Below are 15,364 nucleotides of genomic sequence, written 5' to 3'. Positions count from 1 at the left end.
TATTTTTTATTTTTTTTATTTGTCTGACTACCAAAATAATTTTTGCGATGTTTTTTACTTGACACTTAGGACTTTTTATCAAATGTTTTTTTTTTTTCCGGTTTAATTTGGGGAAAACTGCTAATGGTGCGCTCCCATTCACTTGTATGGGGAGAGCATTTGGCGGTGGCCCGAACCCCGGGAAACCCATGGTCCTCCAGCCACCACTCTGCCCGCTCTATTCTCTGTGTAGGTGCGGGTCCCAGAGGAGGGACCCGCACCTATCAGACAATGGGGGTATATCCTTGCGATATGCCCCCATTGTCTCAGATGGGAATAGCCCCAAAAATCAGATCTTTGACTATTCCCCTAATCTATAGAATTGTCTATTGTCCCCACAGCAACACTTGCGCAAATGGATGGAAGTCGTGGTCATCACCCACAAAGGAGGGCAAAGAAGCGAGGGGAATGTAAGTATAGTTTACACTGACTTTTTGTATAGTTTTTCGCTTTTTATTCGTCACCATTGACGGCATTAACCCTCAGGCTACCGGAGGTTTTTTCATTTTTGCGTTTTCGTTTTTCTTATCTATTTTCCTTGAGCCATAACTTTTTTATATTTCCGGCCACATAGCTGTATGAGGGCTTATTTTTTGGGGGACAGGTTGTACTTTCTAATGCCACCATTTAATATGGCATACAATGTAGTGGGAAGCAGGAAAAAAAATTCCAAATGGGGTGGAATTGGAAAAAAAACTTAATTCCTCCACCGTTTTACGGGTTTTGTTCCCACAGCGTTTCGTTTGCGGCAAAACTGACCCATGCCCTTCATTCTCTGGGTTAGTACGATTACAACGATACCTCGTAAGTGTAGGTTTTTTATGTCTAAATAGTGTAAAAATAAATGTAAACTTTGATAAAAAAAAATTTTTTTACATCACCATATTCTGACCCCCATAACTTTTTTTATACTTACGGTATGTCTACTGAGCTTTTTAGGGGCTCATTTTTTGAGGAACAATCTGTAGTTTTTAGAAAAGCAATAAAAAAATGGCAAATTGCCCATTTTGACCCTTTTTTCTGTTACGCTATTCGCCTTATTTGAATAAAAAAAATATATATTTTAATAGTATGGACGTTTTCGGTCACGATGGTACCCATCATGTTTATATTTATTGTTATTTAGGTATTTATTTTTTCATTATACGGAAAGGGGGGTGATTTAAACTTTTATATATATATATATATATATTTTTTTTTTACATTTTGTGATGATTTTGAAGCTCATATATGAGCCTATAAATAATGTTTTTAATTTGATTTTTAAATTGACATTCAAACTAGAAGTTGCTCATTTCTTATCCTGGCCAAAATAAGAATTGCAGCATGAACACTTTAACCATTGTCAGCGAGGCTTACAGTGTTCAGCGCAGCTACCGATGCCCACATTGCCGGTCACGGTAATTAGCCGCATTATTAAACAGCAGAGACCTGCCGGCCATGGCGCCCGCTGCACGTGCGAGTGGGTGCCATGTGTTCATATCGCTCCAGCGCCGTGCATGTACGAACGGGTTAAAATAACCTTGTAATATTGCCGATCCAATTAGGCACGGTTAATGTTTCCCACACAAGCGGAGAGCCCTGGTCTAGCGAAAAATCGAATGAGAAAAATGTGGAATTGATTTTTGTGACTTTTGGACATGACGGTCATTAGCAGTGTTTGCCTTGCGGCATTGGATTCTGATAAATGACAGGGCCGGGTGTTATCTGCTGCGTTCACCTAGTCTCCTGCATCACGTAGATTTAGACCAGGAATGCCCAACCTGCGGCCTAACAGCTATCAGGGCATGCTGGGAGTTGTAGTTTTACAACATCTGAAGGGCCGCCGTTGGGCATCCCTGATTTAGACAGCATACTTAGATTAGGCAGTCTAAAATGTGACTGATGCTGGATGAATCTGATATGTCTTTAGACTGTCTAGTCTAAGGGCCATATTTATTAAGACCGTCTGTCTTAATAAGCCCCTGCGCTGGCGGTGGATCCGCAACAGTTATGAAGAGGCGCCGGCCTCTACTTTGGCGGATCCACTGCTCCTCCTAGACCATTTTCTACACCTATGAACGTTGTCACGGAGCGATTCACATGTGCCGAGACTGCGACCCCCTTAATCTAAAAAAATCCAGCAAAGTTGGATTTTTTTGTGATTTAGGGTTCCTAATTGTGGTATGTGTGCGACCCCCATTATTTTCTATGGGATTACAGCTACACTGCGATGCCCCTGCGATCCTGGCCATGACAGCTGTCCCACGACCAGTGTCGCCCTACCCTTAAAGGGGTTGTCCAGGAAGTAAATATTGCTGATCTATTCACTGATAAAAGGGCTACAGTGCTCGACCTCTTCCCCAGCCTGTGAGGTAACGTCCATTGACCACTTGGCCTTCCTGCCGCTGACTCAAGTGAATGGGATTGAGCTGCAGTACCAAGCACAGCCACTACGCAATATTCGGCGCTGTGCTTGAGGATAGGTCACCACTATTTAGTTCTTGGAAAACTCGCTTAAAGGGGTTGTCCACGATATGTAATATTAATGGGCTATTCTAAGTACAGGCAATCGATATAAGATCAGAGGGGGTCCGACACCCCCACCGATCAGCTGTTTGAGTAGTGTTGGCGCCAGGACTGCACAGCTGCGGGAGGAGCTGGTATCGCAGCACCATTTCCATTGAAGTTATTGGGAGAAGCGTTGCGGTTGTGCATTGGACTGAGCTCCGGAGTTAGGATGCACTCACACGAGTGGTCCGCAAATCAAGTATCTGCAAAATACGGATGGGGTCTGTGTGTATCCTGCGCTTTCCAGGGGCCCCATTGAAAATGGGAAAAATGCCTATTCTGGTCCATAAAATGGACAAGAATAGGACACGCTCTATCATTTGCAGTGCGGACATCCGTGTGCTGACGGCATTTTTTTTCCGACCCCATAGAAATGAATGTGTCTGTGTACGATCTGTAAAAAATGCGGAATGAATGCGGACGGGAAATCCAGTCATGTGAATTCACCCCAACAGCTGATCTAGTATGAACTGGCCCATCCTGAGGATAGGCCATCCGTATTAAAGTCCTGGGAGACCCATTTAGTACATAGACGGTAAATAATACGTACGCCATAATCCCTGTGCATTTACGGTAATCTGCCCCACGGTGTCTTTCTGAAACGGTTTATATATTCGGATTCTCTTTGATTTGTGGGGTTTGTTCGTTTTCGATGACTGCAGTTGATTGAGGTAGTGTTATAGAGATGTCGGTCTCGCGGTGTCTTCTACAGGAGTGCGTCCACTCTGCGAGGCTTCACTTGAGCCAACTCACCGTTTTTTTAAAAAGATTTGACTGGCTTGGCGGCACTTGTTCTGTACTGCTGTGCGATTAGACCAGGGATGCCCAACCTGCGGCCCTTCAGCGGTTGCAAAACTACAATTCCCAGCATGCCCGGATAGCCTTTCATTGGAGAAGACTGAGAATTCTGGCTCCGTAGTTGAAGACAGTTTGCACTAGACAGAACTGCTAATAGCCCTGGCAAGCAGATGTGACGAGTTCCGTTCTTTACGGCCCTGTCATATTCTGAATATATCAGCTGTGCAGTTAGATAAAACGTCCAGCAGGGGGGCGATATCCGTATAGGAAGTAAGCAGCATATGAGAATTTGTGCATACCTTGCCGCTGTGCCGTATCGGTAAAAATGGAATTGGGGCGTTTTGCTTCCGATTGTTAAAATGGTCATGAATTATTATTATTGCGCTGCTATTGCCACATTGTGTCTAGTGGGGGGACGGGAATTTCGTCATATCTTACATATCCTGTACACACGTGCGCATGTTTTGTGCCAGTCTTCAATTTTAAAAAGGTTCTTTGCACCCGTCCCCTTTGCCCCCTTTCTACATGGCGTTCTTTGGGTCATATCGGAGTGAGATTAGGTGGTTTGCTCTTGGTCGTGTAGGTTAAAGCTGGCAAAGTTTTACAGGCAGTCTTAAAGGAATTGTCCAAATAAAATAAAAATAAATATATATATATTTTTTTCAAAACAGTGCCACCCCTGTACACAGGTTGCATTGCGGCTCATGTCATTTCACTTTACTCGAACCTGAGCTGCAATACCAGACACAGCCCTGGCACATTCGAAAGCAGACATGTTTTTCTATATCTAGACCTCCCCTGAAAACACACTTGCAGTTTTTTTTCCATCTCTGGTTTACCCCTTTGCAATGTAGAGGGAGAAATCCACAACAAAATCCAAACCAAACCTGCAGTGGAAATTCCATTCTTTGTGGCCGTACCCCACAAAGAGGTTATTATTTTTTTTTAAACAGATTTTGTAGTTAATCACATTAAAGGGGTGTCTCATCTGAGACAATGGGGCATATCGCTATATGCCCCCATTGTCTGATAGGCGTGGTTCCCACTGCTGGGACCGGCACCAATATATAGAAACGAGCCCCTGACAGTAATGGAGGGCGCACAGCGCATGCGCAGCCACCCTCTATTCATTTGTATGAAAATGCTGGCTCGGCTATTTCCGTCAGGCCCATATAAGTAAATGGGAGCGGTGGCCGGTCATGCGCGGTGCGCCCCCATTGGCTTCTATGGTGAGAGCACTTAGTGGTGGCCGGACCAGAGTCCTCCAGCCACCACTTTGTGGGGCTCCATTTAGGAGATAGGTGTGGGTCCCATCTATAAGACAATGGGGGGGATATCCTAGAGGTATGCCCCCCTTGTCTGAGATGAGACAACCCCTTTAATCTAGCCTTAATGCAAGCACACTGCAGGCGACCATGTTACTTTTAATGCCAGGGTACTTGTGTTAGAAGGAGGGACTAAACCCGACACGTTTTTCGGGAATAAAGACCTTTTTAATCTAATTCCCGCAGCCTGCCTCTGTAAATATAAGAGTCCTACTTACCTGCCCCACCCGCCGCTCTGGTCCTCAGCGCTGCCCCCGGCATGTCTATGTCCCGGACTGTTTACATCCGATATTGCATGGTCCCAAGCTCCACTGCAACCAGTACATGGCTTCTGCGGTGACGTGGCCACATCACTGCTGAATCCGTGTGACCATACCAATACTTGCATTTCTAATCTTGCACAACTCCTTGAAATGATATGTACTGATCCGACCCCCCTCCGCTCTTGGTGCTCCCGCTCCTCATCCTCACTGTCCTCTTTTTTTGGTCCAGCCTGCCGTGGAAGGGGTAGAGGTGAGAATTGGAGTTATCGAGAACGTGTTGTTGTCCTGGTCTCTTGTATCTTTTTCTTTGCCTAAAACCTTTAGTCCTCAAGCCTGTCCTCATACACCCCCTGACAGTGTCTCCAGTTCATTAACCCTTCACACACCCATCCTGTATGGAGGTGCGGACGGTCGTGCATTGTCGGGGGTGTCTCGGAACAGATGTGAGAACCCCGCATCGTACCGTGTACGAGGTCTTGTGCTTTTTGTACCTTTCAAGTGTTGTGTGCCGTCATCTATGTGTTTGTATGTGGCGCCCGTCGTTCAGGCGCTTCCTGCATGGCTTAACTGTAATGGTTAGGAGTCCTTGTTTGAGACGTTACGCTTCTCCTGTACTGTTTTCATGGCCGCTGCTTGTTGTCAGTGATTGGAAACCACCTTGGTTATGCCCAGACGCCTAATCGTGTCTGGCCAGTGCAGAAGCCTAGCTGTTCAGTCTGTCTGGTAAACACAAAGGAGTGCACCTGTTGTCAGCAAGCAGTGATCTTGAAAATGGCGAGGCATTGAAATACACAGTATATTAGTAAGTTTAAGAGCTTTCCACTACACACCGACGAGACATCTGCTAAAGAAGGTATCAATGTGTCAGACGGTGAAAGCAAGAGTACCTATCATTTTGACAGACTTTATCAGACGTTTTGATCAGTGGTGGTCCGGGTGCTGAGGGGGGCAGAAAACCTCAGCTGAGCACTGTGTTCCTTTGGTTCTCCAAGTGAGCGGTGTACGAATTTATAGAAAATCCATAGACTGAAGTGGAGCTGAAGGGGAACGAAGGGGCGCAGCTGTCATCTGAAGACTTCTGCCCCTTGGTTTTAGCAGTTGATGTGGGGTCTCAAGACCTAGACCACCACCAGTCCAAAATTTTTACAATTCAGAGGTTTGTTAAAATGATAGGTACCCTATAATACTCGCCCTACTTTTCACCTGAGAAATTCTCTGCCTTGTTTTTTTTTTTGGAACACCCCCCCCCCCCCCCCCCCCCCAAATTTAATTACTTCAGTAACCGTTTATTATATTTGTGTCATGTTCGGATAATGTCCAGCTCCCATAGCGCCAGAACTATTTAGCAAAATCTCATTTTGGGCAGCAGAAAAATCTATATTCCCTTATCCCAGCATCAGCAGCAAGATTTCGGAACAGAACATCCACAGCCGAGAGGGTTTGCATGAGCCGAGCGGCCGGCGGTCTCTCCACATCCCTGGCGATTACCCTTGTGACTCCGTGTCCCTTTCTGTTCTTCTAGGAAATGAAGATTTGTTCCGCAATTATAAATCTCTTTCACCTGATTCCGGCTGCTCCTCAGACCTTGGTGAAGCCTTTACTGGAGGTGGTGATGAAAACGGAGCGAGCCATGCTCATAGAGGTACGGCTGCAGGCGGGTTTTCCCAACTTTTTTTATATTTTTATTTATTAAACCTATATTTCCTAACTTGGGGTTGCAAGGCGACTTTGGTGGTGGATTTCCAGTCTTGAAAATTGTCACTATGTTAGATTTGCTAGGTATTTTAGGTCGCAAGCAAGTGGCAACTTTGCAGATGACCAGCAACCAAAAAATTCAGCGGTTTTGCAACAGTCATGTCGCGGTCGCGTTACATTGGGTACCGCAAAGAAACCACACTGACATTTGTTGCAATGTGTGACATTGGCTGCTTGCTGTCGCCCAACTGAAGTCACCATGTAGCCTTAAAGGGGTTATCCGAGACAAAAAAATGCCCCCCATATGCCCGAGCCCCTCACACTGATTCTACTTACCTGGTTCCCCGCGTGGCTCCAGGTCCCCGCATAGCCGCCGCTGCTTCTCCCCGTGTGCGGATGAAAACATCCGGTGTCGGGTAGGGGTAGCCAATGGCAGGCGTTGACAGGTACATACCGCCATGGCATCGCGGGTGACGCTAGGGAGGCTCGTCCCCGTCACTGGCTGCCTCCCCACCCGACACCAGATGTTTTAATTTGTGCAAGGGGAGAAGCAGCGGCGGCCGTGCGGGGACCAGTAGCGACGTGGGGAGCCAGGTAAGTGAAATCAATTTGAGGGGCCCGGGCATATGGGGAACATATTTTTTTTTTTTGTCTCGGTTGACCCCTTTAACCTAGAAGTTTACAGCCACTTAAAAGGGGTTTATGACATGAGAATAACATGGCTGCCTTCCAGAAACCGCACCCCTCGTGCTTGGTCTGCGGCCCATGACGAGGTCTGGCGCTCTTTCTAGAAGTTTTGTCTGCAATTGTGTTCAGTGTTTTTCCGCGCGGGTGCAATGCGTTTTGATGCGTTTTTCACGTGCGTGAAAAAAAAAAACAATGACGATTAACAAACAACATCTCCTAGCAACCATCAAAACGCATTACATCCGGAGGCGATGCGTTTTTCACTGAAGCCCCATTCACTTCTATCGGCTCAGGGCTACGTGAAAAACGCAGACTATAGAACATGTTGCGATTTTCACGCAACGCAGGAATGATGCGTGAAAAACAACGCTCACGTACACAGACCCGTAGAAATGGGTCAGGATTCAGTGCGGCTGCGATGCGTTCACGTCACGCATTGCACCACCCGCGCGGAAAACTCGCTCGTGTGCAAGGGGACCTTAAAGTGCAGACAGTAAGAATATATGTGAAAACGTCTCTCTCTGGTTATCCATAGGCTGGAAGTCCCTTCAGAGAGCCTCTGATCAAATTTTTAACTCGTCATCCATCTCAGACTGTGGAGCTTTTCATGATGGAGGCAACGCTGAATGATCCTCAGTGGAGTCGAATGTTCATGGTAAGTTTTTGTGGTATCATGTTTTACGTGTTCCTACTGGATGACCTATCCTTGGGATAGGTCATGAATATCTGATTGGCGGCCCCGCTGATCAACTGTGGCCCCTGGAGAGGGGGGGGGGGGGGGGGGGGTGCCTTCAGCGTGGACCCATCCTGATCACTGGCCATCGGTATTGACATTCTGGACGACCTCTTTAATGCTAAGCCTGTGACATAGCAGTGCTGACTGTGACACATATGTACTGACACAAGTCCATCAGCACTGGACAGGAAGTAAGATGTCTTCAAGTCCACCTGTCCTCGGACGGCATAATCGGGGGACAGGTCAGGGGTTGTCATGTATGCACTGATGTGTGACAGACTGTCAGTTACCTCTGGGGGGGCAGGCAGAGTCCAGAGAGGGCTCCTCTCATGTCTCTGGTGTATTCCATGATGGCTCCTATAGCCGTAGGACACACTATTTGTTTGTGCTATAGAAGATCTGTCCCCATTAAGGATGAGCGAACCCGAACTTTACAGGTTCGGCATTCGGGCACTGTAGGAATTCCGTTATGGATTCCATTATAACGGAATCTAACAGAATTTGTGACGGAATGTAAATCGGAAGCCTTTAAGAGGCATTCCGTCATAATAGAGGTCTATGGGGCCAGCATTACGGATCCGGATGGTTTCCGTTATGCAGGACCTATTGTAACCGAATGCAAAACAGAATGCCTCTTAAATGCTTCCCTTTTGCAGTCCGTCACAAATTCTGTTGTATTCCGTTATAACCCTAGTCCCCATACTTGGGGTCCATTCAGACGTCCGTGAATTTGTCCGCACCCGTTCCTCAATTCTGCGGAACGGGTGCGGACCCATTCATTCTCTATGGGGCAGGAGTGGGTGCGGACAGCACACAGTGTGCTGTTCGCATCGGCATTTCGGGAGCGCGCCCCCGATCTTCCGGACTGCGGCTCCGGAAAAAAATAGAACATGTCCTATTCTTGTCTGCAATTGCGGTTCTATGGGGGTGCCTACGGATGTGTGAATGGACCCTTAAACTGATGATACATGTAGTTCGAGGTTCACAACTGATTTATTTTTATTTAATTTTTTTCCTTTTTAGAATAAACTTGGTTGATGGTTTTGTACTGATTTATATTGTATTTTTTTTTTTTTATCTTTAGAGCTTTTTAAAACACAAGGATGCGAAACCTTTGCGAGACGTCCTGGCTGCTAACCCAAACCGCTTCATTACACTCCTGCTGCCCGGGGTCACGCAAACCACTGTGCGGCCGGGCTCCCCCAGCACCAGTACCAGCACAATGCGGCTTGATCTGCAGTTTCAGGCCATCAAGGTAAGATAGGACAGTGGCGGACCGGATAGAAGACCTTGGTTCTGTACAACTACAGATCGCTCCTACAGTGCCTCCCTGAAGGTTCTGATCTGTCAGGTTTCTATTAGACCGTGGACATGTATTTCAGTCCTACGTCTTCCGTTGCATTCGTATAGGCATGAAGCTTTCTCGTCCTTATCACTTCTAGATAATCAGCATCATAGTGAAGAACGATGAGAACTGGCTGGCCAATCAGCATTCCCTGGTAAGCCACTTGAGGCGCGTGTGGGTCAGCGATGCCTTCCAGGAACGCCATCGGAAGGACAATATGGTGGCGACGAACTGGAAAGAACCCAAGCTCCTTGCCTTCTGCCTCCTCAACTACTGCAAGTGAGTACCGTAATATGGAAGGAGGTGACCTCGCGAGCCATTCTCGCTGCTCTGATGTTATTCCCTCTTTGATTTCTTTAGGCGCAATTTCGGGGATATCGAATTACTCTTCCAGCTTCTTCGCGCTTTTACCGGCCGCTTTCTGTGTAACATGACTTTCCTGAAGGAGTACATGGAAGAAGAGATTCCAAAGACCTATAGTATTGCCCAGAAGAGAGCATTGTTTTTTAGATTTGTCGAATTCAGCGATTCCAACTTTGGAGATGAACTTAAGTCTAAGGTGATTGTTATAACCATAGCAGAACCGCCCTCCCCCCATCCAATTCCTGCCATACTACCTATAGCTTACCATCTTAATTGTTCCCCCATTTGGGTTAAGGGGGAGTAGAGGAAGAAATTGTTCATTTTCACACATATATATATATATATATATATATATATATATATATATATATTACATATGACTTGTCTGTACTTGCATTGTGTCCATAGCTCCCTATGGCAGCATCCCCTCCATGGACCATTATGTTCTGCAGACCCTTTCTTCGGTGTCGCGATGCTTGAGGTTTTTAGTGTTTCTGATCTCTTGGCCATTCTTTTATCCAGGTCTTACAGCACATTCTGAACCCAGCATTTTTATACAGCTTTGATAAAAATGAAGGGGAGCAGCTCCTGGGACCACCAAACCCTGAAGGAGACAATCAAGAAAGCATCACCAGTGTATTTATTACCAAGGTAGACTTGTCTACTGATTCTAGTTCATGGGGTCTTCCTCAAACTCAACCAGCACTTGAGTGACCTCTGTTTGTCGTCTCTTTTAACAGGTGTTAGACCCTGAAAAACAGACTGACATGCTGGACTCGCTCAGGATTTACCTTTTGCAATTTGCAACACTCCTGGTAGAGCACGCTCCCCATCACATCCACGACAACAACAAAAACCGCAACAGCAAGCTGAGACGTCTCATGACGTTTGCCTGGCCGTGCCTGCTGTCCAAAGCTTGTGTGGACCCCGCCTGCAAGTACAGCGGACATCTGCTCCTGGCTCACATCATCTCAAAGTTTGCCATACACAAGAAGATTGTTTTACAGGTGAGGAACCTTTCCAGATTTTGACATTTTACATGGTCTGTCTCGAAAATTCCAGGCCACAGTGGAGGTGGTGATGAAATGTCACCGTTCGCTTCTTGTTTGCTAGGTCTTCCACAGCCTCTTGAAAGCACATGCAATGGAAGCTCGAGCCATTGTCCGTCAAGCAATGGCTATCCTCACACCAGCGGTTCCTGCACGGATGGAAGATGGCCACCAGATGCTGACCCACTGGACTCGGAAAATAATTGTAGAGGAAGGACACACTGTCCCACAGCTCGTCCATATCCTGCATTTAATAGTACAGCATTTCAAGGTTTGTCGCGTATCAATACAGTGAGACGGCTAATCATTTATGGTGTAAAATAGCACCTGTGGGTTTGAGGAACCTAGGCTCCTGTAAGATATCTGCCGTTCCGAAATGTATTTCATGAGACTTCAGATACACTACAAAATGTCACAATCAAAATCCCCATGGGTGTTCCTAGAGCTTGTCGGTGAAATCATACAGTCCTTCATCACATAACTTCAGTTTAACAGATTTGAAGAAAAGATCATGTTTCTCCCTGTTTCTAAGCCAAGAACCTTTTCTAATTTGGTGCTTCTCACACGGTTAGGCCAGCCTCATGGGTGAGGCGCCTCCCAGTTGTTGGTAAGGAGTGATTATATGCTGCAAAGGTTGGGTGTCGCAGTCTCTGGTTTAGCACCATGTGTGCCTAATTTATGGCCCCAAAAGCGGTGCAAATAAATTATACAAAAGTGCCCCCAAGTTAAAGGCATTATCCAAGTTATTTTTTTGTTCTTTTCAATTCACTTGCTTCATCTCCAGTGGCCCCCGTTCTCCTAGTTAGCTGAGCATCACTTGACCTGTCATGTCCGCTTCTTTCCCTGCAATGAGGATGTTCTGTGCACAAGCCTGTGCTGCAGGAGGAACCAGGTCTGAGTCTGTGCACTAGTTAGAGTGACAAGCCACGCCCACTGCACTGCCTGATCTGCTGGCCACGCCCCCTGCACTGCCCGATCTGCTGGCCACGCCCCCTGCGCTGCCCGATCTGCTGGCCACGCCCCCTGCACGATCTGCTGGCCACGCCCCCTGCACGATCTGCTGGCCACGCCCCCTGCACTGCCCGATCTGCTGGCCACGCCCCCTGCACTGCCCGATCTGCTGGCCACGCCCCCTGCACTGCCCGATCTGCTGGCCACGCCCCCTGCACTGCCCGATCTGCTGGCCACGCCCCCTGCACTGCCCGATCTGCTGGTCACGCCCCCTGCACTGCCCGATCTGCTGGCCGAGCTGTCTGCACTGTGTCTCCCCTCTCACAGGATTATTCAGCACAGTTTAACCCCTTCTACCATCAGCAGCACAGACTCGGGGCAGGAGGCTCTGCCTCATATGCTGAGCAGCTGCGGGGTTTCCTCTTCTCCAGGCACTGAGAAGATAAAGGCAGTGCACAGAATCTTCCCTCCCTCCTCACCCTGCAAACATAGAGCTGACAAAAAACAGAGAAATTCTCTCCTCTGTATTCTGCTGCTGGCTGTGAAGAAGTGTCTGCAGAGCATTGCACAAGAAGATGTTGTTGTACTGTACAGCTGGGACATGAGTATCCCAGCAGTCAGACTGCAGGCAGAGCAGCAATTGTATTCACTCCCTTGGCAGTGCAGGGGGATGGGGACAGGAAGTCTTTTTTTGACACCCACAAATATTCATGAGGAAAACCTCAGAGGTGGTTGTTATGCGCCCCGACAGCTCTGCAACTGCATGTCAACAAAGGGGCCAGAACAGAACTAGGGAAATGAGTAAATCTATATATTTTGCTTGCTTCGCTTATGAATATATTGCTGACGTCCGATTTATAGTCCGTGTGCAACCCGCACTTTATTTGGGCCCCATTGTAGAAATGCCTGTTCCTGTCTGCATAATGGACAAGAATAGGACATGTTCTATAAGTTGCAGCACGGATGCGGACCGATAATAGTCATGTGCATGAGGCCTTAATTTGGATTACTTGTTCTGTCCTGTGTTTAATGAGAAGGTAATCAAAGAGTTAATAATTTATTGCTATAGGTTTTATTTTATTTTTTATATATATATTATTAAGTTCCCCCCCAGCAATGCCCGTGAAGAAAGCTATACTTACATGTGTTCCAGCTTCCAGTCTGTCTTCACTGGACTTCCAGTCCCCATCTATCAGCTCCCTTCATGGGTCACATGCACTGCTGCAGCCACCAATGACTGGGGTCAGCAGTGACATTGACCCACGTGATGTGAAGACAGCCCGGGAGTCCTAGCCGGCACACCATGTGAAAAAGTATGTGTAGCCTTAATAATAATCATCTTTATTTTTTATGTGTATATCTTTAGGTTTACTATCCCGTGCGGCATAACCTGGTGCAGCACATGGTTAGCGCGATGCAGCGACTGGGCTTCACTCCAAGTGTTACTATTGAACAGAGAAAATTGGCTGTCGACCTGGCGGAGGTGGTCATCAAGTGGGAATTGCAGAGAATAAAAGACCAGGTAAAACGATGCCTCCATGATCTGATGCCGGAGGGATCTCTTTTTTTTTTTTTTGTTTGTTTGGGGTGGATGATGTAATTAACCATTTAATCTTGCTTGGCCGCTTCCCTTAGCCCGATTCTGACATGGATGCAAATGGCAGCAGTGATGCTGGCAGCTCCGGTGCAGGAGGAGTGAAGAGGAGTATGACGGTAGATGCCAGCCAAGAGGTGAAGCGTTTCAGGACGGCCACAGGGGGCATTAGCACGGTAAGGCTGTTGACCACCGGTTTTCATTTCTTTCCTGTATAACCGTCCATCTCCAGTTGGCTTCACCTGGCTCTCTCTCCCCATGTTCAGAGACTCAGGACTTGATCTTTTTCATTGCAGGTTTTCGGTCGTAGCCAGACGCTCCCAGGGGCCGACGCTATTGTTACAAAGCCTATTGAAAAGCAGCATACTGATACTGTGGTGAATTTCCTGATTCGGATAGCTTGCCAGGTACTAATGGTATCCATTCATACAGCAAAATGTTTAATGCTCTCTCGTGGAAATATCCGTAGTCACATGTCTGGTATCTTCCTAGTTTCACATTTGGTTGGTCATATGTCCTTACTCCTTATTTCACATCCAGTATCTTACAATGGAGTCCAGTCTAAAATGCAAGCATTTGGTCCATGATGGAGACCACCAGGGCTTACCCCCCCCCCCCCCCAAATGTAGGTGCATCCATATGAGTAACATGCTCCATGGCAATAATACATACACAGGGTTTTCTTATGACCTTTCATCATGGTCGGGTCTTCTGCTCGTGGTCTCCATTACATATGGTTGTGTCAGGTTATGATATATATTCTTAGAATCTATTGGTGGGACCCCCATGGGACCACCTCCAATCCTCAGGGGGACTGAGAAGGGTGCTTTATCACAGCCTAATCATTGTGTGCCCATCCTAGAAGGATATTCTCATGACGTGGCTAGAATATGGTGTCACATTATGCTGGTGGTCAGACCTGTGGGACCCCTACAGATCGTGATAATGAAGGAACGGCTGCGCTGACTTAGTTCTACATCAGCGGCGCCCCAGCCACCCACTCTAAAGCTGCATTCTAGTTTTTTTCACTTATTTTACTCACTTATATAACGCTGACGTATTCTGCAGCACATTACAGACATTATGATCGCTGTTCCCTGTGGTGCTCACAATCTAAGTTCCCCATCAGTACGTTTTTGGAGTGTGGGAGGAAACCCACGCAAACACGGGAAGAACATACAAACTCCATGCAGATTTAAAGTATCCCAGTGCTGCAAGGCACCGCTGCTAACTACTAAGCCACCGTGCAGCCCATGGATAGTCGAGTGGCGCTGCTGATCTGTTTCTTGGTCCCTCTTGACACACAAGAAATGTCAGGAGACGTCCGCCATTCACTGACTAATCGGATCATTGCTGCGGCCAGTGATTAGCTGAGTGGGCATCTCCTGCCATTTTCTATGAGCTCAGAGCCGGTCAGCAACCTGTGAAGTGTCAGAGCAGCAGTGCTGGGGGATTGGTAAAGTGGGTAAAGCTGATTTTATGCCAAGTTGCTTCCTTTACTTTATCCATAAGATGGAGAATGTTTGTCATCTGTGATGCTCATTGGTTCCCAGGTAAATGACAACTCCAACACAGCTGGATCTCCAGGAGAGCTGCTATCTCGACGTTGTGTCAACCTTCTGAAGACGGCTCTTCGTGCTGACATGTGGCCTAAATCTGAGCTGAAGCTGCAGTGGTTCGATAAGCTGCTAATGACTGTGGTAAGTTTGCTCTGTGACTTGTTTACATGGTTCCAGAAATAGATACCCATCTTAGAGGAGCGTCTGTGTCCCTCAGCAGCATTTTGGGGTCTGCTTCTTCTGCCTCTTCTTGGAGGGCGCTTTCTAAGCTATATATATTACCCGTACACCTAAGACTTCTGATGGTCGCTGGAGGGCCACATTGGTCAACCAGGCTCCAGATTGGGGCTTGGCATCAATTGGGCAATGAGTGGTTTAAGGTAATGCCACCTTTGTGATCTCTGGTGGTC

The 15,364-nt window shown here is 47.1% G+C and overlaps 1 protein-coding gene across 1 annotated transcript in view; it reads left to right on the top strand.

The window, feature by feature from the left end:
- LOC121008926 (transformation/transcription domain associated protein) overlaps positions 1-15,364 on the top strand; it is a 142,731-nt gene that overhangs the window by 49,871 nt on the left and 77,496 nt on the right. The window contains 13 exon segments of the mRNA XM_040441697.1: positions 381-449; positions 6,498-6,617; positions 7,893-8,012; positions 9,178-9,348; positions 9,536-9,717; positions 9,799-9,997; positions 10,324-10,452; positions 10,542-10,808; positions 10,915-11,121; positions 13,168-13,323; positions 13,437-13,571; positions 13,692-13,802; positions 14,949-15,095. Of these exon segments, the coding sequence (XP_040297631.1) occupies positions 381-449; positions 6,498-6,617; positions 7,893-8,012; positions 9,178-9,348; positions 9,536-9,717; positions 9,799-9,997; positions 10,324-10,452; positions 10,542-10,808; positions 10,915-11,121; positions 13,168-13,323; positions 13,437-13,571; positions 13,692-13,802; positions 14,949-15,095 (2,013 nt within the window).

Source organism: Bufo bufo, chromosome 7 (assembly GCF_905171765.1).
Source record: "Bufo bufo chromosome 7, aBufBuf1.1, whole genome shotgun sequence".
Classification (NCBI taxonomy): Eukaryota; Metazoa; Chordata; class Amphibia; order Anura; family Bufonidae; genus Bufo; species Bufo bufo.
Note: the sequence above shows the minus strand (reverse complement) of the source record. Positions and strands in the feature narration are given on the sequence as shown.